Raw genomic sequence first — 26,349 nt, forward strand, 5'->3', positions numbered from 1 at the left:
TGGTAAGGAGAATTACACTATGACAGAGTGTGTGCTGGTTTCTGTTTCATGAACTGCAAGGTGAATGAAGGGTAAATTACTGTGGGCTACATACAGTATGTATACGAGTCCCGGTAGCAAATGGATGATGATTAATGAGAGCAGTTAATGCAGATGGCCTCTGTCAGAATATAAAGATGTAACTCGTGTTCAGATTTGATTTCCACATGAAGGTAAAATATATTAAGAGAGCACGATCAGTTCAGCAGCTGCTGCTCACTCTTTAATGTCTCCATTTAAAAGGATCGTCTTTGTAACTTTTTTTGCATCTAGTGTGAGCACTGAAAAACAATAAATGTGAGATCAAAAGTTAAGATCTACAATATCTGATGTACACTGTCAGGTGTCAGATCCTTAGTCTGTCATGTTGTCATGTTGAGTCTGGCTCAGGGCTGTGGAGGATTTGGAAGGTTTGTCAAATAGCTGTCTTTTTAAAGTACATATGAGCCATGTCATCTGTACTTTAAAAAGACATGAGAGAAACAAGAAAGTAAAGAGGATGGATGTTTGACGAGACATGAGAGTAAAGGTGAAGATCATGAAAAATTCATTAACAATAAGAAAGCCGAGAGAGAGACAGACGCATTTACTGTAATAAAGACAGAAAATAGCCAATAGTGTGTGTATGTGTACTTGTATAGCATTCCCAGTCAGTGCTCAGTTCATTTAGCCCTGAACAACATCCACTATATCCACTGATAATGAAGCTGTTATTAATTATTTATCCTCAACTGTCCAAGTTTCCCTACTGCTGTGTGCCCAGCAGTAGAGGACTGTTGATATGCGGTACTAGCTGCTGTGTGTTTTCCTCTGTCAGTCACTGGAATGTAAGCTTAGTAATTGTGTCTGGGTAAAGAATAGCTAACAAATGCCCAGCAGGGATGTAACTGTGGAGAATTGCTGCTACATAAAGTTACAACCAGGGCGGTATTGTTTTATTCTTTGTAATTTGATTTTATTCCCTATACAGACTGCCAGTCATTTAAAACTAGTGTCAAAAATAGAGTGACGTTAATGTATCTGTGTCTCTCACACTCTTGAATAACAATTGTACAAAGGTAAAAATCTTTCTCATACTCCCAATATTGACTATTTTCCCACTATTACTAAAATTCCTAGTCGTCATAATGCTCTTTTGTTGTGGTGATATGGTTCATAAAACCAACTCCCACATAATTAATATGAAGACGTCCGTTGTTTCCATTGATAATTCCACCTCACAAAAAACAAGTTGTCGTTTCCTTAATTTATCTGATTAAAATAAATAGTTTTTAAGTCATTTTCAGACATGGCTCATGGGGTGGCTCTGACGCGTGATGAGGCTGTCGGTCGATCTACCACTTTGGCCCCTAAAATAAAATACCTCACACACACAGTTTTCAGACTGCTGGCTACAAGCAGTATGACTTGACACATATTCAATATCTAAAAAAACACATTCACCCTGTCAAGTAATTAGAACTACAGAAATCAATAATAAATGTAAGTGTTTGTGGCTCCACTGAATTCCATTATTTCTCTATTATATGTGCTTGGGGGAAATAGAGGGAATTGTATGTGTGTGGGAAATAAGACGGAGGCCATGTTGTGCAGAGTATGATCATGTTTTTGAGATATTGAATAAGTGTCATGGCTACATCTGCTTGCCTTGTGGCCGACACTCATCAACCTGTGTGTCAGAATGTCTTTTGCACATCTTGTATTGATTTGATATCAGTGAGAGATCTGTAAGTTGTGTTGGTGTCACAAAAACAGTTGTAGACCATTGAATGTTGGACACACACACACACACACACACACACACACACACACACACACACACACACACACACACACACAGCCCAAGGCAGTGTTTGGTCTCAGAGATGTGAAGTGTGTTTTCCTGTTTTCACTAAAGCACAATTACTCTCACAGCATGACTGAGTGTTGAAGAATGTGTGCGGATTTGTGAGTGTGCATTTATTTGTGTTGTATCTCATTGCAAGAACAACAGAGGTGTGTGTGTGTGTGTGTGTGTGTGTGTGTGTGTGTGTGTGTGTGTGTGTGTGTGTGTGTGTGTGTGTGTGTGTGTGTGTGTGTGTGTGTGTGTGTGTGTGTGTGTGTGTGTGTGTGTGTGTGTGTGTGTGTGTGTGTGTGTGTGTGTGTGTGAATCAAAGCTGAAGATAATTACAGGCCTTGAAGGCTAAGTAATGACTGATTGGAGTACACACATACACCCCTCAGGAGGATTCAAGTCGTCAGAGGTCAACAAACAAAACTATTATCAGAGGTTGTTAGACTCAGAGAGCGAGGAGTGGGAGGGGGGGTAATAAGAGATAATAGAGGAAGGAACAGAGACAGAAATAAAGGAAAAGTATTTTCTTATAGTCAAAGTACAATCCCTTACCATTTCAAAAGGTGTAAAGTAATCTTTGAAACACTTCTGCATTGCTTGCTAATTAATTAAGAAACAAGGTGTAACAATCTCTGTGCATGTCCAATATATCCGAGTCCTAAGTCATGTGGGGGTGGTGGGAGGACGGTATTCTAGCCCCACAGGAGCATGATAACATTCTCTCTGTCAGATGAAGTCTTTATTTTTGACACCAATCTCTCACTCACGGTCTCTTTGGAATCACACAGAAACACATACACACACACACACACACACACACACACACACTGCAGAACAGTGCAAACAACAAAAACAAAACATCTAACACTTTTGTCTTATTTATAGCGAGAACCTTTTGATGGAAAGTTGGATGAACCGATTTCCAAAGGGTCTTCATTATTTCAAAGAACATAAGAAGTATTGACAGGCGGTAGACTCAAGAGTTTTGTTCTAATTTCAGCTGGATGTAAAAGTGCCTGTTAGAGCGAAGCTGCACTTACATGCACAATAAAAAGTGCAAAACAAGCCAACAGCAGATGAGGCAAAACCTCACAGATCGTGACACTGCCTTTCCAACCAATCATTAAAAATATGTCATCTGTAATGTTGAAGATTTTAGAACATTGGGGTGGGATGCAGCTTTTAGTCTTTGAGATCAATGCACAGATAAACGCATGGAGACTTAGATTATGTCACAGCCATTTTCTCCAGTGTGTGAACTCAAAACGGATTTGTTTTCAGCGCGTGTTATTCACGTGTTGTATTTGACTTCTGGATTGTTGGGGCAGCCAGTGTTTATTTACCACAAACGGACAATGTACCGACTTTACAGACGTTTGCTGTAGCTAGCTAGTAATGTACACACTGACCTATATTTAATACACCTTACCTACTGTTATCAGAAATATTAACATGACACCATGACTTCGCCTAAACATACATGCCACTTTCCAAAGCCAAGTGGTGTGTTATCTGTACGCATTTTGAGCTATCCACGCATGTCTACACTGTATACAGCGGACGGCAGTCTGCAACATCACAGCGTAGCCACGTGGTGTGTTATCGCGACACTACGGTTGGGTTTAGTAAAAGAAGAAAATGTTGAAAAGAAGAAACTGTTGGGATTAGGAAAAGAACAATCGTGGAACGGAAACATCACACGCGGGGCACGAAGGATTTTTGCCCTTTCATACAACTAGCTACGGCGTCAATTCACACGCAATTGCAAGGTAATGTAAGTCAATGGTATGCGTCTTGATAACACGCCAATAATGGCATACTTCATGAGATCAGTCTGGAAATATATAATTTTGTTTTTATCGTTAACAGTCCAGCACACCTGCTGAGCAGCCGACACTCCACTCCTGTAGCCTACATGAGAGTCATGTAGGCTACAGGAATGGGTTCGTATGATGTGTTACGAAAACGTATGCACAACAATTCGTATGATATCCTACGAAATTACGGTGACAGCCGGCCGGTCACATGACAGTGAAGTTTAGCGGCAAAAGTAGTTTAGCCAACTTCACTAGCAAACGTTTATATCGTGCCATGCTGTTATCCTCCGTTGCTCTGTGTACAATGATGCAGCTAAAAATAATGTGTAGTGATTCAACAAAATGGGAGTCCACTGGAGGGCTTCCTGGCTGGTGGTTTTAATCATTAAAGGGGTGATAGAATGCAAAACTGATTTTACCTTATCATAGTTGAATAATGACAGTTTAGTGGGTAACTAGGACATACATAGAACCTCTAAATCCCATTGACATCTCTTTCCTCTGCAAATCTCACTATTTGAAACTGCCTCTGAAAACGGGCGAATCTCAACGAGCCCCATAGTAGTTGACGTCAACTGTTGCGGCTCCTCCTCATTTGGCTCTAGTCTCTGTGTTTGTCACGCCCCAACATTTACATAGGCTACACCACTGACCTGAGATCAGTCTTCTGAATCTAGGTCGTGCAGATCTCAGAAATTGTATACATTGTTCATCTGCTATTTTACCATTAAATTCACTTTTTTATGCGAGAAATCAACTATGTAGAGGTCAAATGTGGGCCGTTTTACGAAAATTGATGTCTAATTGCAAAATTTGTCCTACTGTGCGTCGGAGTTCAGAGGCCGGTGCTGCCTGTGTTGCTGCCTCGCTGCCCGGCCTGCCTTCTTTGACAGACCCCGGGCTGCTGTGAGGTACTTGGAGCTCAGTCACGGCTGGCAACCCACGGCACTCCATACCCGCGCAAAGTCACCGGTTTGGGCTAATGGACAACTAAACGCCGCTGCTCTGACAGAGCTCCAGGGCCTGCAGCTCCCCTCTTCCTGCTAGCTAAATGCCCGGTGTGTGTGTGAGTGAGAGCACGGTCAGCGAGCTTGTTACGCCAGCAATCTGTTACCACAGGTTCCAGTTAATCTTTTAATGTGTGTAATTATAATGTGTTGAGTTATTTAAACAAACGATTGGGGGAAATAAACACCGCTTGTCCGCGAGTCTCATTGATAGAGCCTGCCTCTCTATCAATGAGAGCTAGCTAGCCTCCTCTTAGAAGTCCTCTGGAATTTACAAAAAATCATTAACTTGATATCGGACACCGTTGTTAGCTTTATAAAACATTTAGTTAGATGTTGTATAAGTGGCGTGACGAAATTCAAACTGTAAATATACTCAAATTACGACCAAAAATGAAGCTAACTATCCGTGATTTGTAGCTACACATAGATAAGATTGAAGGGACAGTCGCAGCTAACGAAACACCTAAACTTCACAAATATTGATTAACTTGAAATCGGACACCGTTGTTAGCTTTATAAGACATTTAGGTATATGTTGTATAGCTAAGTGGCGTGACATGTGTGTAACATGTGGTAAGAGATTGCTGGTGTAACAAGCTTGCTGACCGTGCTCTCACACACGGGCAATTTAGCTAGCAGGAAGAGAGGAGTTACAGGCCCTAGAGCTCTGTCAGGGCAGCGGCGTTTGGTAGCTAGTCCATTAGCCCAAACGGTGACTTTGTGTGGGTATGAGGTGCTGTGGGCTGCAGGCCGGGGTCTGTGGAGGAAGGCAGGCCGGGCGGCGAGGCAGCAACACAGGCAGCACCGGCCGCTGAACTCCGACACACAGTTTTACCAAATTTGCAATTGGCCATCCATTTTCGTAAAACGGCCCATATTTGAGCTTTATATAGTTGATTTCTCGCATAAAAAAGTCTCAGAAGTGAATTTGGTAATGAAACATTGCAGTGTCTGGAATATGAGATTCATCGCGTCTCTAATGTGTGTGTATTGGGGATTCGCTCAACCAATCAGCACGCGTCTCTAATGCATGTGTATGGCGATTCGCTCAATCAGCGCGCGTCTCTACGTGTTGTACGGGGATAAGGCTCAACCAAGCAGCATGCAGCTCATCTAAATATTCATGACCATAACATATTTGGAAGAAAAGCTCTTGTTACAAATAGGGCCAAAACACAGGGATGCACAAGGGCCAATAAAATATCAACCAGGCCATTTTCAGCCCAACTAATGTTACATACCCCATTAGGAGACCATAAGGAACAGTGTGAAATACCCTATATAATCATTCTATCACCCCTTTAACGTTTAGGGGACAGCCGTGATGTTTATGATGCAGATTCATAAAACACTGGGATCAGCTGATATATTTTTTAAATCTTTGAACTTGAGCTACAATTCATGCCCACTCTCATCTTTTCATTGATTCCATGTCTACAATTTGCCTCACGCTTTGTTTGACCACACCTTTAGGGAGCTCTTTACTGTTTTTCTACACACTTGCGCATTTTTTACACACTTGAGTGTATTTTTGCACACTGACTCCCATTCCAATGTGTATGAGTACACAACACATTTTATCTCGTGCTTATGCATCCACCCTTTTCTCGCCCCTTTTCTTACACTCTCTCACACACACACACGCACACACACACACACACTGATAAGAGTGTATGGATGCACTGTTATATGAAGCATACAGATTACTACTTTAGATGCAGTTAGGCGAGCCGACAGAAAGAGGAGCTGAAGCAGATGAGAGGAGGGAAACAGTTCAAAAGGCGAGTCAGCACTCCTCCTTTCCCTTGTTGCCTCCTTTCAATTTATCCTCCCATCTGCTACTTCTGACATCTATGTCTTCCTCCCCTCTTTCCACAGTTTTTCTTCCCATCTGCTTTCCTTCTCTTCTCATTCTCCCTGTCTTTCCTCACCCTTCTCTTCCACCATCTCCTCATTCCTCATTGTTCAGATACTTTTTTTGTCCCACCCGCCGCTGCTCTCCCTGCCTCATTCCTGAAGTAGATTATTTTGCTTGCATCTGCTTCTCACTCCTCCTCCCCTCTGTTCTCCATCTCCCTCTAGTTTTCTCTGCCTCCTGCAGTTAAGATACCCAGGTGTCTCAAAACATCTTGGTGTTGGCAAAACGCTTGGTATTCATCAAGCAAAACATCTGCGTGTATCGTTTTTAACCTTACTTGTGAGGACCGCACATCTTATACAGAAAGTTGTATGTCGGCCCACACAAGGATGAACATTTAATTTTTTGGGGATGGTTTGGCTTAGTGGAACATATTTCATGAAAGTTGATGTATTTTTCCAGGAAGTGCAGAACCTTCAGTGTTGAGCTGTGTGTGTCTGTTCCTAGTAGGCATTTGAATAAAAGGCTCCCTGTGGATTCACATTATTCCACTGATCTTAGATGGTGCATCTGTTACTTGTAAATGCTAATGTCTCAAACCTACAGGGCAAAAAGCTAAAACATAATTTAAGCCTTATGTGGACAAGATTAGTTTTCTGAATGACGTACGAGATAAAATTATGAGTATATGAGTTCTGTCTTTCATGTTCTCATTCGGAAAAGATGTAAATCGCTGTTGTCCGTGACCATTCTGGATGAGGTCTCTCCTTTCAGTTAAATATTGATAAGACAGAACATTTAATTATTGGTTGTGATGGCAATCCTTAAGATCTTTGACATTCATTTGGCTCCTATTGGAGCCGTGTAGTGCCTGTATTTCTGAGTTGAGTATTTTTGTGGATTCTTGTTTGCATTTCAATCAGCATATCACAAACCTGGCCTAATCAATGCTTCTTTTATCTTAAAAGAATATAGCAAAGTTCAGATCTACTGTTTCACCAAGGAAGTTATGCATTTATTACAGCCCACTCGGATCATTAATCCTCTTTTTACTTGCACAACTAAGTCAAATTTAAATTGAGTTGTTATTCTTTTAACTGAGATCAAACCACTTCTGATCCTATTTCTCCTGGTTTATTCTCTTTACTCTGGTTCTGGTATGTTTTAGAATAGCTTTTAAAATGATTTAATACACTGCATGGAAGCGCTCCAATGCATATTAATCTCCAATATTTAAGCTATACGTACACTATCATGACGTCCTTTTTATATGTCTCACACCGATGAAAAAAATATCAAAAAGAAGTGATGCAAGTATAGCCCCTAAACTGTGGAATAACTTACAGTACAATATGTCAGAATGCTGAATCCCAGCTGTTAATTTATTTCTGGTTTTGCATTTGTTGTCTTTCAATTTTCAACTTGATACATAGAATTTTGTAGGGTTTGATTCTTGATAGAATATTATTATTATTATTATTATTATTATTATTATTATTTAACTTGATAGTTAAATACCAAAGAAAATATCTAACCTACATGGAGTATACCAATGTTTTCTAATAATGTGTTTAGACAGTACAAAAACACAAAACATACTCTTCGTTTCATAGGTAGTTGTTCCCTTAAGGCTATATTTTGTGTGCAAGTTTGTATGTGCGCATGTACTCATCAAGATGATAATAAAGCCATAAGGATATTCGTCTCATATGAGTCCCCTCAGGTGTCAATGAATCATCCTCTAAACAACCATTAACAACCCAGCACGGGTTCCAGGATGGCTGTGGATGTAGCACAGCTGGCTGCCATCTCTGTCTCTCACTCACACAGACACGCAGGCAGCAGTGCTTTACATGCCAGTCACTAATCTACACTAAACGTGTGTGTGTTAATGTGTAGCTGTGCTGTGGATGCCTGCAGTGCAGTGTACTGAGTGGTTCAGTTCTGTGCAGGCTGCTTTACTATCAAAGCATAGATGCAACACTAGATGGCAGTAGTGCCCCTTCAGGAAGCTCGTTTGTTAAAGGTGCACTATGAGTTCCTGCATGGTCACTTCTGTTAACGTTCCAAGTAAATTCCAAACAAAACAGAGCAAGCTCGCCCCTCCCCCCATGTTTCCATAACTGTCATGACTAACTCTGACTAACTGTCACTAACCCCCCACCCCCTCCCCCAACCATCTTGTCTGTGATTGGCGGTAGTGGTTTGTTGTATTTTGGTGGACAGCCTGTGCCTCTAGTAACGTTTACAACCCCTGTGTTGTCTCCCGAGACTGGGCTTTTTCACAGTGTAGTCAGGGGGCAGGCAGCTAGCGGATCAAGGAGAGATGCCTACAATATGAGACAAAAATGAAATTGCGCTGAAACCATGCAGGAGCTCCTAGTGCACCTTTTTAAATGCTCATGTTTACATTCTCTTACATTTACTTTGCAATACAAGGCAGTAGCAGTGCTGGCAAAGACAGATTACGTGCTGGAATTGGCTTTGCTGCATGAGGAAGAGCTAAGTTGTCCAGCAGTTGTGTTTACTATCCAGACTGATCTCATGAAGTGGCGTATGTATGACACGCCAATTCGTATGCCATTTTGATGTGTTATCAAGACGCATAATCGCTTTTTAGCGTGTTTATCAATGCCTTTTGGCCTCCATTGACCTACATTATTATCACTGTAGCGAGTAGTATGAAAGGATGGAAGTCCGCGGAGGGAGGTTGGTTGGGGGGGCGGACAGGTAAAGCACAGGAATTTTACCCAGGAGAGCTGGGATCACGTCCCGTGTGTTGCATTTATCAACGGTTTCATTTATTTTTTTAAGCCTTCCCCAATGTTTCTTTCCTAAACCCATCCGTTTATTGTTTTCCTAAGCGTGTGACGTTGGTCACCGTCGTGCTTTTGTCGTTTTTTTTGTGTGTTACTAAAGCCTTTCCCAATGTTCTTTTCCTAAACCCAACTTTTTATTTTATTTTTTTACACGCGTGAGACGGCATGTTCTCGCGATAACACGCGTGTTTGTTTACATCCGCTGTATAAAGTGTACACCTACACGTGGATAGCTCAAAATACGTACAGATAACACGCCATTTGGCTTTAGGAAAGTGGCGTGTATGTTTACGCGAAGTCATAATGCCATGTTGCACTATCCACAAACAAGAAGTGGCTCAAGCAGACCAGGCACAGGTTTCTTTATAGCCTCTGCTGTGAAGTGCAGTTCTAGTTTTCTATTATTCTTCAACCATTCTGAAGGCATCATGAATGTTGCTGTTGATGTATGTTAATATTTGTAGGTAATTTATCTACCATATACATACACTCGCACACCATTACCGCACGTCATGTGTGAGTGAGTTGTACCATGCTATGTTGGCCACTCAGCCTGGAAATCAGAATTCACTCAGGCACGACTGGACAGCCCAGAAAAGAGGACCCCACTAATTATTAACACACACACACACACACACACACACACACACACACACACACACACACACACACACACACACACACACACACACACACACAGAGAACTAAATCTCTCTCATGGCTGTAGCTAGTACTCACGGGAAATTAATTACTATGCTACACACACCACACCAATAGAGACATGCTGAGGTAGGCCTAATTAGGTGTCTGATAGCATAGACTTAACACAAATGACCACATATACACACATGTGAGTGCACACATCTGTGCTCCTGCATATCAATGCAGAAAATCTGCATCTTTCAGTCACTTCCTCTACTGTCTGGTGACAGTTTTATGTTCTTTACTCTTGTTTTTCTCTTTTTGTGTTTCTTTATGATTCCCTTTCTCATTTCAGTCATATCATGTGTCCATGCACAAGGCCTTTATCCTTTAAAAAAAACAACACCTTTACAGGAGTTGATAATGAATGCATGTTTGCAACTTAAGAATTGTGTAATTGGCAAGGTTAAAAAAATATACTGCTTTTGTTTTAAGGAGGAAAACAAAGAAAAACAGAAGGCACAGTAGTATACATACTATACTATGTAGCTAATATAAAATACTTATCTAATTTATCTCACAGACTTCTTTATAAAACTTGTTTCCTCATTAGTCCTATATGAAAAAAAGTTTGCTTTTTATATTTTTAGAACATGCACTACTTTGTCTTAGTATATTTTTTTTAACCTTGCCAATTATACAATTCTTAAGTTGCAAACATGCATTCATTATCAACTCCTGTAAAGGTGTTGTTTTTTTAAAGGATAAAGGCCTTGTGCATGGACACATGATATAACTGAAATGAGAAAGGGAATCATGAAGAAACACAAAAAGAGAAAAACAAGAGTAAAGAACATAAAACTGTCACCAGACAGTAGAGGAAGTGACAGAAAGATGCAGATTTTCTGCATTGATATGCAGGAGCACAGATGTGTGTGTGTGTGTGTGTGTGTGTGTGTGTGTGTGTGTGTGTGTGTGTGTGTGTGTGTGTGTGTGTGTGTGTGTGTGTGTGTGTGTGTGTGTGTGTGTGTGTGTGTGTGTGTGTGTGTGTGTGTGTGTGTGTGTGTGTGTGTGTGTGTGTGTGGTCATTTGTGTTAAGTCTATGCTATGATGTTATGTATCTAATGGCTCTCTGCTTTTTGCTCCTTGCCCTGGCCATAGACTGGGATTGTAATAATTACAGTGATCTTGATTAAGGCTACAGTTAGTTAGTTAGTTAGTTATGTTTTATTTCTGTGTCATGCCAAAAATTTTGGCCCATCCCACATGGGATTACAAGACACCACAAATTTACTTATTTAACAAACCTCTTTCTGTCTTATATACAAATCATTCGGAGAAATACATGAATACAAATATATACATATACACATACACATATGTATATACACGTACACACATACCACACACAAACAATAAATTCATTCTCGATAAAGAGCTTTTTTCCTCTTCTCCCAAGCTTTATCTAGATAATTGGCTAATTTATATGTTTCATATGTGAACAGCCATCTCAGTCTTTGAGCATCATCCATATTTACCAAATCAATCTCTGCTTTTATCCTACAAAACAAAAAACCACGCTGTTCAAAATAAAAAGGACAATAGAAAACAAAATGGAACTCATTTTCTAAATCATTGAAACAACCCATAGGACAGATCCGTTTTTCCTCTTCTACATTAACATATCGTCCTCTTTCAATAGTCAAAGGCAAAACACCAGATCTCACTTGATCACATAAAGATCTTTGTCTTTTTGAAAAATTATATACAACATAATTCTCAGTGCCATATTCTGGTTTTATCATTACAAAAATATGCAATTTTGGCTTAGCCCATATATTGTCGGCCCACTGGTTTTTGTCTTTAGCAAACACAGATTCTTTAAACAAACCAGTATTCACCTTTTCATTATTAAGAAACAACTCCCCAAAACCATAATTACAAAACAATTTGCATATGTCGTTAGACCAAAGACCAAGAATGTGTTTATCCCAGAGAAATATTTCCCTTGTCAACTTTGACTACAACTAACAGTTAATCACATTAGTCAGTAAATCAAATGTAAAGAAATACTAAAATGCCCATCTTATTTCACCAGAATCTATTATTAATAACTAATTATTAATTATTTTTTCCAACCAACAGTCAACAATCCAACAAAATTCCATTTAAAATGATATAAAGCAGCAAGCCCGTATTTTTTCTGGATCCAGCAAATGTTTGCAATTTTTGCTCGGTACACGACTTAAACGGGTTAATTGATCATCCAAACTGTTGGTTTGTGGTGGTGTGATAACGGTTAAGTTTTGAAATAAATATATTTGAGTGTGTGGGATATAAGAGTCATAGACAAAGGCACGAAAGAGAGAATGACCCAATGACTGTTCAGGGGGGGAAAAGAGAAAAAAAAGAACGAGAGAGTCTATTTTTTAATTCTGCCTTCTGCATGTTCCTAATGAAACCCATCTAATGTTATTCATGAGTTTTCCTTGTGTGCCTGCAGTCCAACCATGGACCTGCCATCCAGAAGAACAACATTTCACAGAAAATCTGACACAAGGGGAGAAGAAGGGCAAAACAAGGCAGTGGAAAGAAAGTGAGAGGGAAATAAAGGGGTGACAGAGGAAAGCAGGGAACATAAAAGAGAACATGGCTGAGGATGAGACAGATGGGCTCATGGGAGAAGTTATAATCTTCGTATAAAAATGAATATTCTTATTAAACAAGAAAGTATGTTTCTCCTGCATACTAATGAACTGACGAAGACTGAGGTAGTTCATATCTTTCCTTGCCGTCTTTTCCGGTTTATTTTGATCCGTCTTGCTCCGTTGTTGCTTTCCACATCTATATTTGGACTATGTTACATCAGTGTGTGTATCGTACTATGTGTACTGTAGCAGCATATGTTCTGAACTCTTGTTGGTTATCGCCTAAAGGCCAGAACAGAGTCGTCTTTGTGTATTTGAATCAAGGAATAATGTGTGTGAACGGCACTGAATGTGTGTGGGTGTTTCTTACTGATTCAGTAAGAAACAGGCAGTTGAAAAAGAAACAGGCAGTTGAAAGAGCAGTTCTGAACTGTTGAACTACAAGATGTTACTATAGGAAAATGTGTTGTTGTTGTTGTTGTTGTTGTTGGGCGGCTTTGGCTCAGTGGTAGAGTGGTCGCCTGCCTATCGCCTCATCACTGACAATGTTTTTTAAGAATTCATTCATAACATTTAGATATAGGAGATATTGTGCTGTCCAACAGACAAAGAAATAAACATATAATTACATTAACATTAATATACAACAAAATCCTAACTTTTGGCAGTTTTTGACTGAAAATGATAGTTGCATGGTTTTAAACACTGGTACGTGAATCTCCTTTCAGTGGTTATAGCCCATTAGAACAATTGATTTGCCTCCCCATTAAATGTATTTTGGAGTTTTTAAGTTTTTTTTTTTTTTTTTTTATATTGTGTTTCCAGCTCTTTTCGCTTTGTCGCATTACTTACAGCCACTTCCTCAACATGGATTCCCACAGACATGTTCATGCATTTTACAGTCAATATATCATAGTAGTAGTTGAGAATTGAAGCTCCTTGATATATCTAAAGATTTTATGTTTCAATAAATAATACTGGTATTTATGATAGAATTCATTTTTAAGCAGATTGTGATGGTTTTTTACTGTACATTATTGTGGAAGTTATGGTAATCTATTGTACCTGATATCTAAATGACCTATCCATGAACACAGTATAGCTCTTTCAACTGCCCGAGGGGCAACAGTTCCCACAAAGTTAAGCATGGAACTAAAAATGGTGTTGTGGTCAGCATCAGTCTTCTGTCTGGGATTATGGAAGATGGATCGACTTCCTGCGGCTGGCAGCTTGTGATGTGACCAAACTCTTAGCGTCTGAGTTATGTTCTCAGTTCATGTGTTGAAGCTGCACAGAACCTGGCTGTGTTTGGGTCTGGCCTGCTCCTATCTGTTGTCATTGCTTTGTGTCTCATACTGCAGGCATGTGTTTCTTAAGCTGTGGGTGGTTTACCTGTTTCTGGTTGGTCTCAACGTGACATGAATGGACCTCTGTCCTAAAGTGAGACTATAAATTTAACCATTGGGATTCAGGCTAGAAAGGTCATCGCAAATAAGACACAGTGGCATAACAAGAGGGATGGTAAGGGAGGAGAAGGAGGGAGAGGAAAGCTGTAAAACACAGCAGCTAAGCGGGTGAGAAGAAGAGAAAACAATAGAGTGTGAGAATAAAGTGTGTAGAAACTTGTTGAAGCCTTTGGGGGCCTCGAGCCAAATACAACAGTCCAGTCTGGTCACGCAGTGATAAACAGTCAGAGGAAACCCTTAACTTCTGACGCTAATGTTAACAGGCAACAGCCTTCTGTCAGACCTACACTGTGTGAGTGTGTGTTCATATTATAGGTCTGATTTTGCCTTTAAGGTTCTTCTAATGCCATCTACAGCATTCATAAGTATGTCCAATCTAATTAAATGCCCCATAAGAAGTACGATAAGCCCTGGGCTAATGTATTAACATCCATCATAGCATGTGTTCCATTACCTAATTTTGTGTGCGTAAGCTCATAATACCATCCATTGTCAGATTTCATTAGCAATAGTTTATCATTTTCTGTGCCTCTCTCTCTCATCAGTCATCATATGATAAACCACAGAGTGATTTCGTACTCTATATGAGCTCACGCCAAACGAGCCTCAGGCTTCTCTGATAACCCTGATTCTCCTGCGCCTATGCTCTAATGTAGGGATGACACTAGTAATGCACAGAAATCATCACAAAATGGAAAGCAAGGTGCCAAGCATTCTGGGTTGCCAGTCTAAAAAAAATATGTATATAATATATATATATATATATATATATATATATATATATATATATATATATATATATATATGGATCATATCTGCCTATGCACAAACAGAAACTCACTCTGTGTGTGTGTGTGTGTGTGTGTGTGTGTGTGTGTGTGTTGCTCTCTTTACTGACTAATTGGCTGTGTGAAGCAGACAGACACTGCTGTGCTCTGACTTGTTATCAGACTTGACAGGCAAACTGGAAAGGACAGCAGTGTCACTCTGAGAGACACCGCGGACCTTGAAGGCAGGAAACGCACAGAAAAACAGACAAACACCGCAAGTGGGCACACACAAGCATACGCACACTGACGCTCAGACACATGCAAGTGCTGTGATACTAATAGGCTGTGACAGTGAGGAGAGTACCTAATGTATTGCTCTTAGACAATCTAAAAGAAGATGAGGAGGTGGATAAAACTAGATAATGGATGTACACAGTCAACTTACAGCATATACTGTAGAAAAGGATAAGACAAGGTTGTTACATGGGAAAAGGTCAAGACAATGGCAGGAACAAAATGGATGCTTGAGTAGATAAGTGCATATGTTAGCGTAGCAGACCAAAACGGTTGTATGTATGGCATGGTTTTATTTCAGTTAGACTAATAGCTGGTTTGATTTGCATTGAGAGATGATCTTATGGAAAGTACCCCATGCCAATATCTAGGTATGTGATGATGTGGGGCTATTTTAATTCCAAAGGCCAAGGGAACTTTATCAGGATGGAGAGTATCCTGGATCCATGAAATAACTGGCCTTTAAAAATAAAAATCTTCCTGCCTCTATGAGAATTCAACATAGGGGTGTACTTACTTATGCCCCATGTATTTTAAGGTAGAACATTTATTTATTTACGATACATTATTCATTCACAAAGAAAATTGGTGTCCTTTTAAAGGTTGGATTTTTCATCTTTTTAATTTAAGGTATTAAGATAAATTTCAAAAAGATGATTTTTGTATTCCTCTATTTAGTCAACTTTAGCATTGGTGTATTCACTTATGCTGAGCACTGTAACAGTTTTTTTTCTCTCCTTCTGTCTAGATGTGAGACCTTGTTGCGGTGTTCCCAGTGCAAGATGGCTCGCTACTGCAATATCACTTGCCAGGTATACAAACTCACGCTGACAGACTGTGTGTGTGTGTGTGTGTGTGTGTGTGTGTGTGTGTGTGTGTGTGTGTGTGTGTGTGTGTGTGTGTGTGTGTGTGTGTGTGTGTGTGTGTGTGTGTGTGTGTGTGTGTGTGTGTGTGTGTGTGTGTGTGTGTGTGTGTGTGTGTGTGTGTGTGTGTGTGTGTGTGTGTGTGTGAGAATTTGTTAAAAATGCCCTTCTCCCACAGAAACAAGCATGGTCTAGCCATAAGAGAGAGTGCAAATGTCTGCAAAGCCTCCTACCCAGAATTCCCACTGACTCAGTCCGTCTGGCTGCGAGACTCATCTTTGCCTTGGTATGTTTTGTGGAGTTTTTACTGGTGAAGAAATCTACAATAAAAATACTTGTGCCTTTCCTTTTATTAGTTGTGGTGGGCTGTACATTGCTGCTGTGCTTCGAAAACCTTGCTTTGGATTTTTCTGGATATTCAAGTGTTTATTTCTGCTAATATAAAAAAGATTGAAAGCCTCTCAGTTGGTTTAGGAAATTTCCGTTTTCTGCTTTTGTAAGTGCCTGAGAAGTTCAGCTTTTCAAGGATTTCATGCAAAAGCAAAAATATCGGGTTACTGCACATAATGAAAACAATAGTTTATGAAATAAACAATAGCAGAAAAATAATATTCTAAAACTATAATAACATGTTAAGGCCCCCTCTTATTTTTCTTTCTAGTTAAGTCCATCTAAGGGCAGTAGTGAGGAGCTCTACACTTTGGAGGAGCATGAATCACGTAAGTTTCTCCCCCAAGAGTGTCTATGTGAGTAAGTCTAATGCCAGTGCAGTGAAAAAAGGTTGCTCTCCACCATATTGAACCTCTCACCAGACATGTTGGGAACATAAAGAGATGAGTGTATTTCTGTGTCTTGTCGGTCTTTGTGTGTCTTTCCAGACCTAGTCAGTAGCTCAATGGGACATAAAAATGATTTTATATTTTTCTTACAGACCTAAATTCCATATCTGAGCAGAAGAAACATGGTCTGTCTCAGCTGGCATCCATGTTAGAACTGTACCTACAACAGGAAGTACCTGACCTGGCACAGGAAGCACTGCCACCTTCTTGCCAAGAACCCCTAAGCCTTCTTGCAAAGGTAGGCTAAATCCTTTTATTTGTATAAAGACACACACACACACCTTGGTGCTCTCATGCGCACACACAAGTACAAACATGCCTACCCACGCACAAAAGTTTATAGTCCCATCTGCTGTCCTATTTCTTTTTCTACTCCTTAGATACAGCTTACTTCACTTGCAGAGTTTGTCAATCATTCTGAGTCTGTTAATAATATTGTTTTTTTTAATCTACTGGGTATGTGCCCACTGCCCGCACTGTTTGTTGGAAGCCACTGACCTGCATTTCGTTACATACATGTGCCTGCATATTTTGTCAATGACAATACAATTGAATTGAATTGAAAGACCGATAGAAGCAACTGTTTTTGCTTCTAGCATCCCCTGCTGCGTTTGGATGGACCCCAACATATGTCTAATATCTTCCCAGCATCTGTGATTATGTCCGCGTGTGTGTGTTTGTGTGTATTCCTAGAACAACCTCCGGTCTAAATCCCTTAAAACACACCATCTGCCTTCACTAGAATTTTAACCGCAAGGATGTGTTTCTCTGGATTTTGCTTTGCCTCTGTCATCTGTTAGCTTGTGTGACTCCTCTTTGAGATGTGATGGCCCTGAGGTGTTTGAATTCCAACGTGTGTGTGTGTGTGTGTGTGTGTGTGTGTGTGTGTGTGTGTGTGTGTGTTTTGTTTTGTGTTTGTCCCATCACAATTGTTGTATGAGTATGTGTGAGTATTAATTGAGAGCAGCCAGGCGACTGAGCTAATAGTGTTTCCATAAAACAAAGGTTGCAAATGAGCAAAACTCGCCCATAAACTAATAATTTTTCAATATCCAAAACATAGTTTGCAGATGGTTATACAAAACATACAAAATGCTGTGATCCTTGTCCTCACTAATGACATAATCTAGGTCTGGCAATGCCTATAGTTGGTCAGTCCACCACTTTGATCCAAACTAAAATATCTTGATGAATATTAGATGTATTGCCATGAATTTTTGGCATTGACAGTCATGGTCCCCACAGGACAAAGTATAATAATAATTTCTGATCCCTTGATTTTTTCACCATCAGGTCAAGGTGTGTGTAATACTTTGGTTTATGATTAAACACATGCAAAATAATGACATTCCTGGTTATTATGTGACAAACAAGCATGTCCACATATTCATTGTAAGTAAGACTGGCACACCAACCACTACCACTTTTACATTTACTCAAACACGACTGCTGAGGATCAACCACAAACTTTGGCACTTACAATCTGCTTCACAGTGAGCATTGCAGCCTCACAGAGCTGCAGGTGTTGTTGTTTGTTTTTCCCTTTCTTTTATGTGACAGCCGAATCGCTGCAGCACGTGTACTGGAGAATTTAATTTCTCACACACACACACATATTTGTGTTTGTGTATTTGTTTCCATGTTTTAGCATAATTTTGATGGAGGTGGAGTAAGAAAAAGAGAGAGAGTGTAATATTTTATAATGTGAGTGTGTGAGTGGGAAGCTGGGAAAACTGGAAAGCTGCTGATTAAATGTGTTTCAAGATTCCGTCGGGAATTCTGCTCCAATCTGAGGGAGATGAAGAGCGAACAACAGAGCAACACTTGTGTGGATAGAAGAGAAGAAGAAAGAGACAGAGTGTGAGAAAAAAAAGGGGGGGGTTGACGGAGAGAGATGAGGGAGAGAGAAGAGGATGTTACAGAGAGAGAGAGATTAAAAGAGAGCAGGAAATGTACAAAGTGTGTCACAACATGAAATGTAAACAGAAATTGGAGGACCGGGATAGCAACTTTATGAAAGTCACTCACTTAAAAAATGAATTTGTCAGTTGACATAAATTGTCACTGGCTGATGCCTATTAAAACAAGAGAATGAGATTTAAATTATTTAGCAGTTAGCATGACATACTTGTCTAGTGTGTTTGTGTATAAAGTACTGCACAATGTAGTGACTCAGAAATCAAGTTGAAGCTGATGGCATACCATAGGTTGCTATCTCCCCCTCTGTTTCTCTCTTTCTCTTTCACTCTATCACTCGCTGTCTTTTTTTTTTTTTTATCTTCTGTATATTGTAGAGGTTTACTTAAAACCTTTAAATCACTTGTTGTAAATATAAATAGTGAAAGCAGGGGTTAGGGTGTTTGAATAGCTACATTTGGAGGCTCTCCACAGAAATGTTACTTCAGGGGCTATGGAAATACAACATGAAGACCACAAGAACTGTGATTGGTACTGTTGTTGTACCTCCCAAGCAACCACACTGTTAAAAGCCAATATATCATCTTCCACAGAGGTTGTATTAGGCTTTGCATTGATTGATTTATTAGCTGATGGATTTATTCAGTAGCAGTAGTTGTGCTATGCCTCCTTTACCATTGAGTCTTGCTGGATTTTATTTAGTTGTAAATATTTCATTGTAGTTTAGAAATGGGATATACAAACAGAAAGTGAATCCCCAATGCAACACATTCAGAAAGAATAAATGCCAGTAAGTTTTCATTTGTGGATTTGGAGGTCATTGACTTCAAAATCTGGCTAAATTTGTTTGTGAGGTGAGAGTTTATCAGACATCCAGATATACGTTGTTTTAAAGGCATTCTAATGAGTATATTTAATTTTTGAAATATATCAATAACCCTTAATCTGGGTCAGAGCAATTAAAATGACTATCTAATATAATATGTGAAACATTATCTGTGATATACACCACATGTTATGTTTTTTGGATTCATAATTAATTATTGACGCTGGAGGCTGCACACCCAGTGCCCAAAGGCTGACGCCCAGAAAGGTCCCAAACACAGCAAAATGACAAAATGCAGGCAGAGGTTATTTATTTGATTCTAGCGGTTCATAAGTGATGATTGAGAGGGATTATTTTTGTAGGAGTCTATACATTTAGGAAAATCCTTCTGCCATTAAAGCTTGGAAGGCTTGTATCATGTGGAGGCGCCAATGGTTTTGTTGTCATTACTTAGAATTCCTCATGGGGGCGGCAGAAACTACGCAATATAGCTTTAATCTTCAGCTGCAGTATAGTTGAGCTATGAATCAATTTCCTCACTGGAAGAATCTATTATGTGACTGCTGTAACACCTTGACAAAGAAGCATAAATGCAGCTTTATTTCACCCACTTAACAGCGTCTTGTATTACGCTGAAACCCTGTTTTATTGGCGTATATATGCATGTGTGACGTGTTTACAATTTCAGCTTGTTTGTGAAGGGAGTTGCTGTCATTCGAGACCTTTTTGTTAACACCCGATTACCTCAGTGCTACATCTGAGTCATTCCTCAGTAGCACAGGTCTTTAAAACATGGCACCATGCAGGTGTATCATATCACCCATGTTGGGATGTGAGCAGCATACAGATGTAATTGAAGTGTGTAATGATTTGGACTGATTGGAACCCCTATATTCAGAAATGGCAACCTCCTTCCTTATGCCTACAGTAGAAGAACTGTTTATCAAACAGAGCTGGACACAAGATCAAGTACATGTAAATCCATTGAAAGCTCCAATCACCCTTCCCCCTTACGTGCCAGTGTACTATAGAGACAGACCCAACCAAAATGAAAATGGAGAGAACTTCAACCTGTGTGGCATGTGGTTTTGCCAATATGCAGAATGGTATTTTATAGGCTGCCAATAGGGGGCACTGTGATTGCATGGACAGCATTCTGTATTGGTGGTGTAAAGGAGTGGAGAAGTCCTTCATTTCACTTCCCCCCTGTCTTCCTTCTCTTGGCTGTCTTCTCTCTTGCTGTAGATGTGTATTGTTTTTCTGTCTCTCTCTCTCTCTCTCTTCTGCTTAAACTGTCCATGTTTCTGTCTGTCCTTTCTCTGTCTGTCCATGCATATTTTTCCATGTCTCTCTCCTCTACACATGCAACCCTTTCTCTTCTTCCCTTTGCTCTCTCTCCTCCCCCTTATTCTTTAATGTCACAAGTACATAACAAATTTGTTTTCTTATTGTGTACTTAAAATATTCTTAACAACTTAGGACATTACTGTGAGTGTATGTTTGTGGCTGTGTGTTTGTATGTGTTGGGGGTCTAGTCTTTTTACAGTGGGGGAGTGTTTTGTGCTATATAAAACCATCCTTTATGTTAATAGCTACTCCACCCACAGCACACTAATAGTGTTCCACGAACATGCATGCATGCACACAGACACACACAAACAAGTAAGGCCACAGCATCATTACTGCTCTTAATATACCCATGGGAAGCAATGAGTGAGTGTGTGCGCGTGCGTTCGTGCGCATGCTTGTGTACAAGCTAGCATGTTTATGCCCATTTACATACTTGTAATTCATAAAGTGTGTATGCACTATGATGTGTAAATGTTGTATATATTGCTTGCTTCTCTCCTTTTATTGTTTTTATTTGTTTTTATTTAAATTTATTATGCACTGGCTGAAGAAGCACTGCAATTTCATTGTATACCCAATGTGCAATGACAATAAAGATTCTTACTGTGTGTGTGTGTGTGTGTGTGTGTGTGTGTGTGTGTGTGTGTGTGTGTGTGTGTGTGTGTGTGTGTTCAGCCTTATCTCTCTAACATTTCCCTGGTCTGCCATTGTAGCTGGCTGTGCCATGGGAGCTACCTAATTAGCTTAGGCTTTACACACACACACAGGCCTACAGCTTAGTGTAATGACTTTAAGTCCATCATGAATGCAGTCGCAGACAGTATAATAGAAAGAGAGAATAAAAACCATTACTTTAATTGACTTATGACTGCATGTGTGTGGGCTAATGGGGAGACGTGAAGAGGAGGAGAGGAAGAAGGGAAGAGGAAAGAAGTTTAGGAAATGAGAGAAATAGTTAAAGAGAGGGGGGAAAGAAGAGACAAGGAACACATATAGAAAAAGGAAGAGAGTAAGGAAGGAACTGAAAGAGATGGAAAGGACAGTTAAGGAGAGAAAAAGACAAGGAAATGTTGACATGGAGAGTTAAAATTAGGCGTGAGAAAAGAAGAGGGGCGAAAACTGGAAAAGATTAGCACATGGAAATCTAGAAGAGATTGAAGGTGGAGCAGCTGGAAATTAGAATCATTTTGAATACAAGTCTGGATGTTGTCGATTCATTCTGCAAAGTGATTTGAGCGGCAATATGTTGCAGGAGATAGGCATGTATACATGTGTGTTCGTATGTTTTAATGTGTGTTATGTAGTGTGTGTGTTTGAGTGTGAGTTGGGGGTAGAGTTGGCCTAATGAACATTTTTGACACCAGCTGCGTGAGCCACTATCTCTCTTGCCTCCTTTATCCTCCCTCACGCTTTCTCTGCTCTCTCCTCTCTCACTCCAACATTTACAGTAATTACTGTTCTTTGGTGATTCAGAGGGATGGAAACGGATAGAGGCTGATAACGTATGAGAGCGTGAGTGTTTGTATGTTTTGTCTAACTTCCTGAATGTCCTCCAGGGGGATGTTCCAGAAAGTGTGATTTCTCTGCGCCTCCTGTTTATGCAGGAGCGCCTCGAGTTGAAACATCTTTTGAGTCAGAATGGGAAAGCGCCCAATGTCATTTAACTTCACAGCAAAATAACTGTTGGCTGCAGATGGGTAAATCTGCGGCGATTGGCGCATGTTTGTGTGGCGTGTTTGTCACTTAAAAAACCTGTTTGTGTCTCCATTGTGTTCCCCATGATGCTAGCATTTACTAGTTTGCAGGGTCCTACGAGTGATTGTCTGTCTGCATTGACAGACAATGACTTTCAATATCTAACCAGGATGTGAGGTCTATCAAAATAGTGGGTCTTACACTGGTGTGTGAAACATAACCTCACACTCTATTGTGTTTTGTCTGATTGTCTGTAATGTGATTGATCACCGCAATGTGACGTCCGATTGCATTTCTCCAAAAGTTGATTCTGTTTCAACTGTTCCCCTGCAGGTTTTTTTTTTTTGTATCCCCTGCGATCCCCACCGCGCAACCTAAACGCACTACCCACATTTAAATGAATAGGAGGACTAGCATTTTCACCGTAACGCCTGATTTAGTTTGAATGCAGCCCTAGTTGCCATAATTATAGAGTGTATGTTTTCCCATTAACAAGCTGCCCAGATAAAATAAAGAAATCCCATTGAGTTACAGCATTTTTTCTGCACCGTCTAGCATCCATTATGTTAAAGTGTAGTATTATACACTATGTGGTATAATTCTGTGTTTTGGTTTAGAGTTCAGCAGCGAGGATGGTGTAATCCTACACATGGTGGCACTTTTGCTTGCATTGGTTGGTCACTCACATGCCCTTAACATTACTAAGCCCTGTAGTTTATCAGCTCCTGCCCTCATGGTCCTTTTATCAGTCCTCTCACACAGTGCAAATAACATGGGCTGTAAACCACCAAACCTCAGAAAACAGACTTTGGCCTTTAGGATTTTATTGTCAACCTAAATAATACTCAACTAAACCCTTTTTTATCTGCTCTTATGCCACTAGTATGAATACTGAGTATGGGTTGGCTGGCAGATGTCCATTATTTGTTTTGTAGTGGACAGTAAACCCTCATCCAGGTGTTGCTTTTTATCAAGCAAGGTTAGTTATTTTTCCCTGTATGTTTGTATATTACCTAAATAATTACCAGACTCTGGCTTCTTCTTGTAGTCTGTTTGGAACTCCGAACAAGAGCCAAACAAACACAGTGTGCAGTTTACTGTTGCAGTAGTCCGGCAAAGCCAGCCCTTTCTCCACAGCACTGTGGAGCAAGATCTGGCTACACCACACATACATGCTGGGATAGGAGAAAAATGCTCTGGGTTGTTTGCATTAATTTAAACCAATCACAACAGGGTTTTTCCTGGCTTAGAATGAGCATGGTGAGGGGTGGGGGACTACGCACGGCAGTAAGCATGATCAGATCACGTACAGTGATTGCAATGAGTCTGTGTTACCTTATTTGACAGAAATCTATGCATTTGCCTGTTATTTCTGACAATTTGATAAACAAAAATGTATATTATGCTTGACTAAATAAAACCCCAATTAACAAAACTGGTTAAACAAATAATATTAATGTTTTTCAATAAATCACCGGGAGAGTCCGGTACAGTCTGAATCTGGAGATAAAACTGAGATTAGCTCTCATATTCAAGTTTATGTTCTGCTTGTTCAACGGATGTTTAGTACATTGCTCTAAAACCCATTTGGAGAAGATTTGAATTGCTATTTTTATTCTCAATGCTTATCATTTTGGTGCTGGTGATTGTCCTTTGGGGCTGGCTAAAACCTCTTTGGGTGGCGCAAAAATTCCTGCACAAAATCGTCTTGGGTGGCACTAAGCTCTGGACGCAGCGACATTGGCTCTGCAGAATGGTCTCAGGAAGGAACATTTGCACCCCGCAAAAGAAAACGCCACATGCAATTATCCTGGAAATGTACATTTGTTGATTTAGACTACTGTTGCAAACTTCCTTGCAGGATGCCCAGTCATAAGGAAAGAAACAACACTGATTTCTTTCATTTGTCCATTTCAATATTTTGGGCTCAAGAAAAGTCACTTTTTCAGCCTTATAACTCTGGACTGGAAAAGCTCTGTTATACGTGTCTTTAGTGTGGACATGGCCTTAGCTTAACGCTTATCTTCTTATTTAAAAGTTTCTCGTTTTCTTTGAATAGGTAATCCAAGGAAATGTTTACCTAGTGGCATGTAGGAAGGCTTGGCGTGATAAAATAAAATACTTTGTATGTTCCCAAGTTTCAATCGCTCATAAATTCCAGGTTTCTTTTGTGATATCATTGGGTCTGTCACTGTCTCACCCAAGATGATTTAATGATGATAATCACAGGTGCTGTACCTCATTTCTGGAAGACCATTTTTAATTTCTTGTGGCATAAAGCAATTCATATTTCTTAATGAAATCTGACCCCAAATGTCTGTTAGTGTTGGTTTCAATTGTTTATGCTAATTATGCATGTCTCCAGATAAATTTGTTTTTAATACATGCTGAAATGCTATATGACGCATCTTAAAATCTAACAGTGGAGCCTGATTTATGCGTGTGTGCACAAACCAGTTTACACAGAGGCATTTTTTGAGTGTGTACATGTTTTTGACAAATGATTTCACTGCACAGTATACAGAACACAGATATTTTCAGTGTTTACACTAAATTTGTATGATAAGGAGGAACTAAATTAGCCCTCACAGTGCTTAATGGTCACACTTAATAGCTTAAAATGTCTGCTCATGTTAGCCAAATATAATGTAAATATCATTGACCAATGCAAGTCGCAGTAATGTGATACTGGGCCCTATCTTGCACGCGGAGTAGCACAAGCCAGACGCAAGTGTCTTTGCTAGTTTAAGACCAACCCAGTTGTCAATTTCCCGTCCAGTGCCCACGTCATTTAAATAGCAAAATGCACCTGCGCCCATCTGTGCACCCATGGGCGTGCTGGTCTTACAGGGAGGTGTATTCAGGTGCATTCTTGGCGTATTGCTATCTTGAGGCAGCGGAAAGTGATCGCATCATTGACCAACAAAAACCTGGTCTAAAGTCAATAACGCAGTATTTCATTGTTATTTTAACAGCGCATTAGTAAAATGTGCCTAGACTCGTGCACAGCGCGCGCACACTATGCTTGTTAAACACACAGGGTGTTATTACAGTGTGAAATGGTATTATGATATGATATGATCTGCTCGCGCTCTCCGTCCTGCTTAGCAAATCCGCCATCATAATAGCAATGCGGCAAGGTACAAACACGCCTGTCTTTTAAAGGGAATGGGAGATGACACCCTGATTGGTTTAGTGCATGTTACGCCCAAAACACACCTATGATTGATTAACCCTTTTGAACTATGCGCCTGGCGCATGGACCCTTTTTTCCACTGTTAAACTAGCAAAAGTGGATCTGTACACGCCCTAAACGCACCTGCACCAGGCGCTTCACGCCGTGCGCTTAGATCGTTAAAATAGGGAATTAGTTTTTTTCTTTTCCCTTCACAGTGAAGTCAGAACACAAGATCAGCCTCAAAAGTGCTAAACATACAGTAGTTAGCTTTGGCTATCAGTCTCAGTGCCTCAATGAGCTACAGTGAAGGAGTCCATGTTAAGGTGCTATCACAGGTTCAAGTATGCACTCATCCACCCACTCATCCCCTCTCCCTGTTCTCCTGTCTGTCTCTGCGGGTCATTAACGAGTTATGTAAAACTTCCACGAATGCTGCCTTGTGAAACAAAGACACCGAAGGCTGTAAAGTATTCAGCTGAAGAAT

General features: G+C 40.1%; 1 protein-coding gene across 2 annotated transcripts in view; it reads left to right on the forward strand.

The window, feature by feature from the left end:
• Positions 1-26,349, forward strand: part of smyd3 (SET and MYND domain containing 3) — a 79,384-nt gene that overhangs the window by 1,376 nt on the left and 51,659 nt on the right. Inside the window, exons 1-5 of one of the 2 annotated variants that reach the window (XM_028580414.1) lie at positions 3,494-3,642; positions 15,946-16,009; positions 16,239-16,346; positions 16,722-16,779; positions 16,992-17,137. In XM_028580414.1, the coding sequence (XP_028436215.1) occupies positions 15,980-16,009; positions 16,239-16,346; positions 16,722-16,779; positions 16,992-17,137 (342 nt within the window). In that variant the 5' untranslated portion in view covers positions 3,494-3,642; positions 15,946-15,979. Of the gene's footprint in view, positions 1-3,493; positions 3,643-15,945; positions 16,010-16,238; positions 16,347-16,721; positions 16,780-16,991; positions 17,138-26,349 lie in introns of those variants that run through there. The other variant, XM_028580406.1, reaches the window with a different exon arrangement.

The sequence above is a fragment of the Perca flavescens genome, chromosome 1, assembly GCF_004354835.1.
Source record: "Perca flavescens isolate YP-PL-M2 chromosome 1, PFLA_1.0, whole genome shotgun sequence".
In the NCBI taxonomy this organism is placed as follows: Eukaryota; Metazoa; Chordata; class Actinopteri; order Perciformes; family Percidae; genus Perca; species Perca flavescens.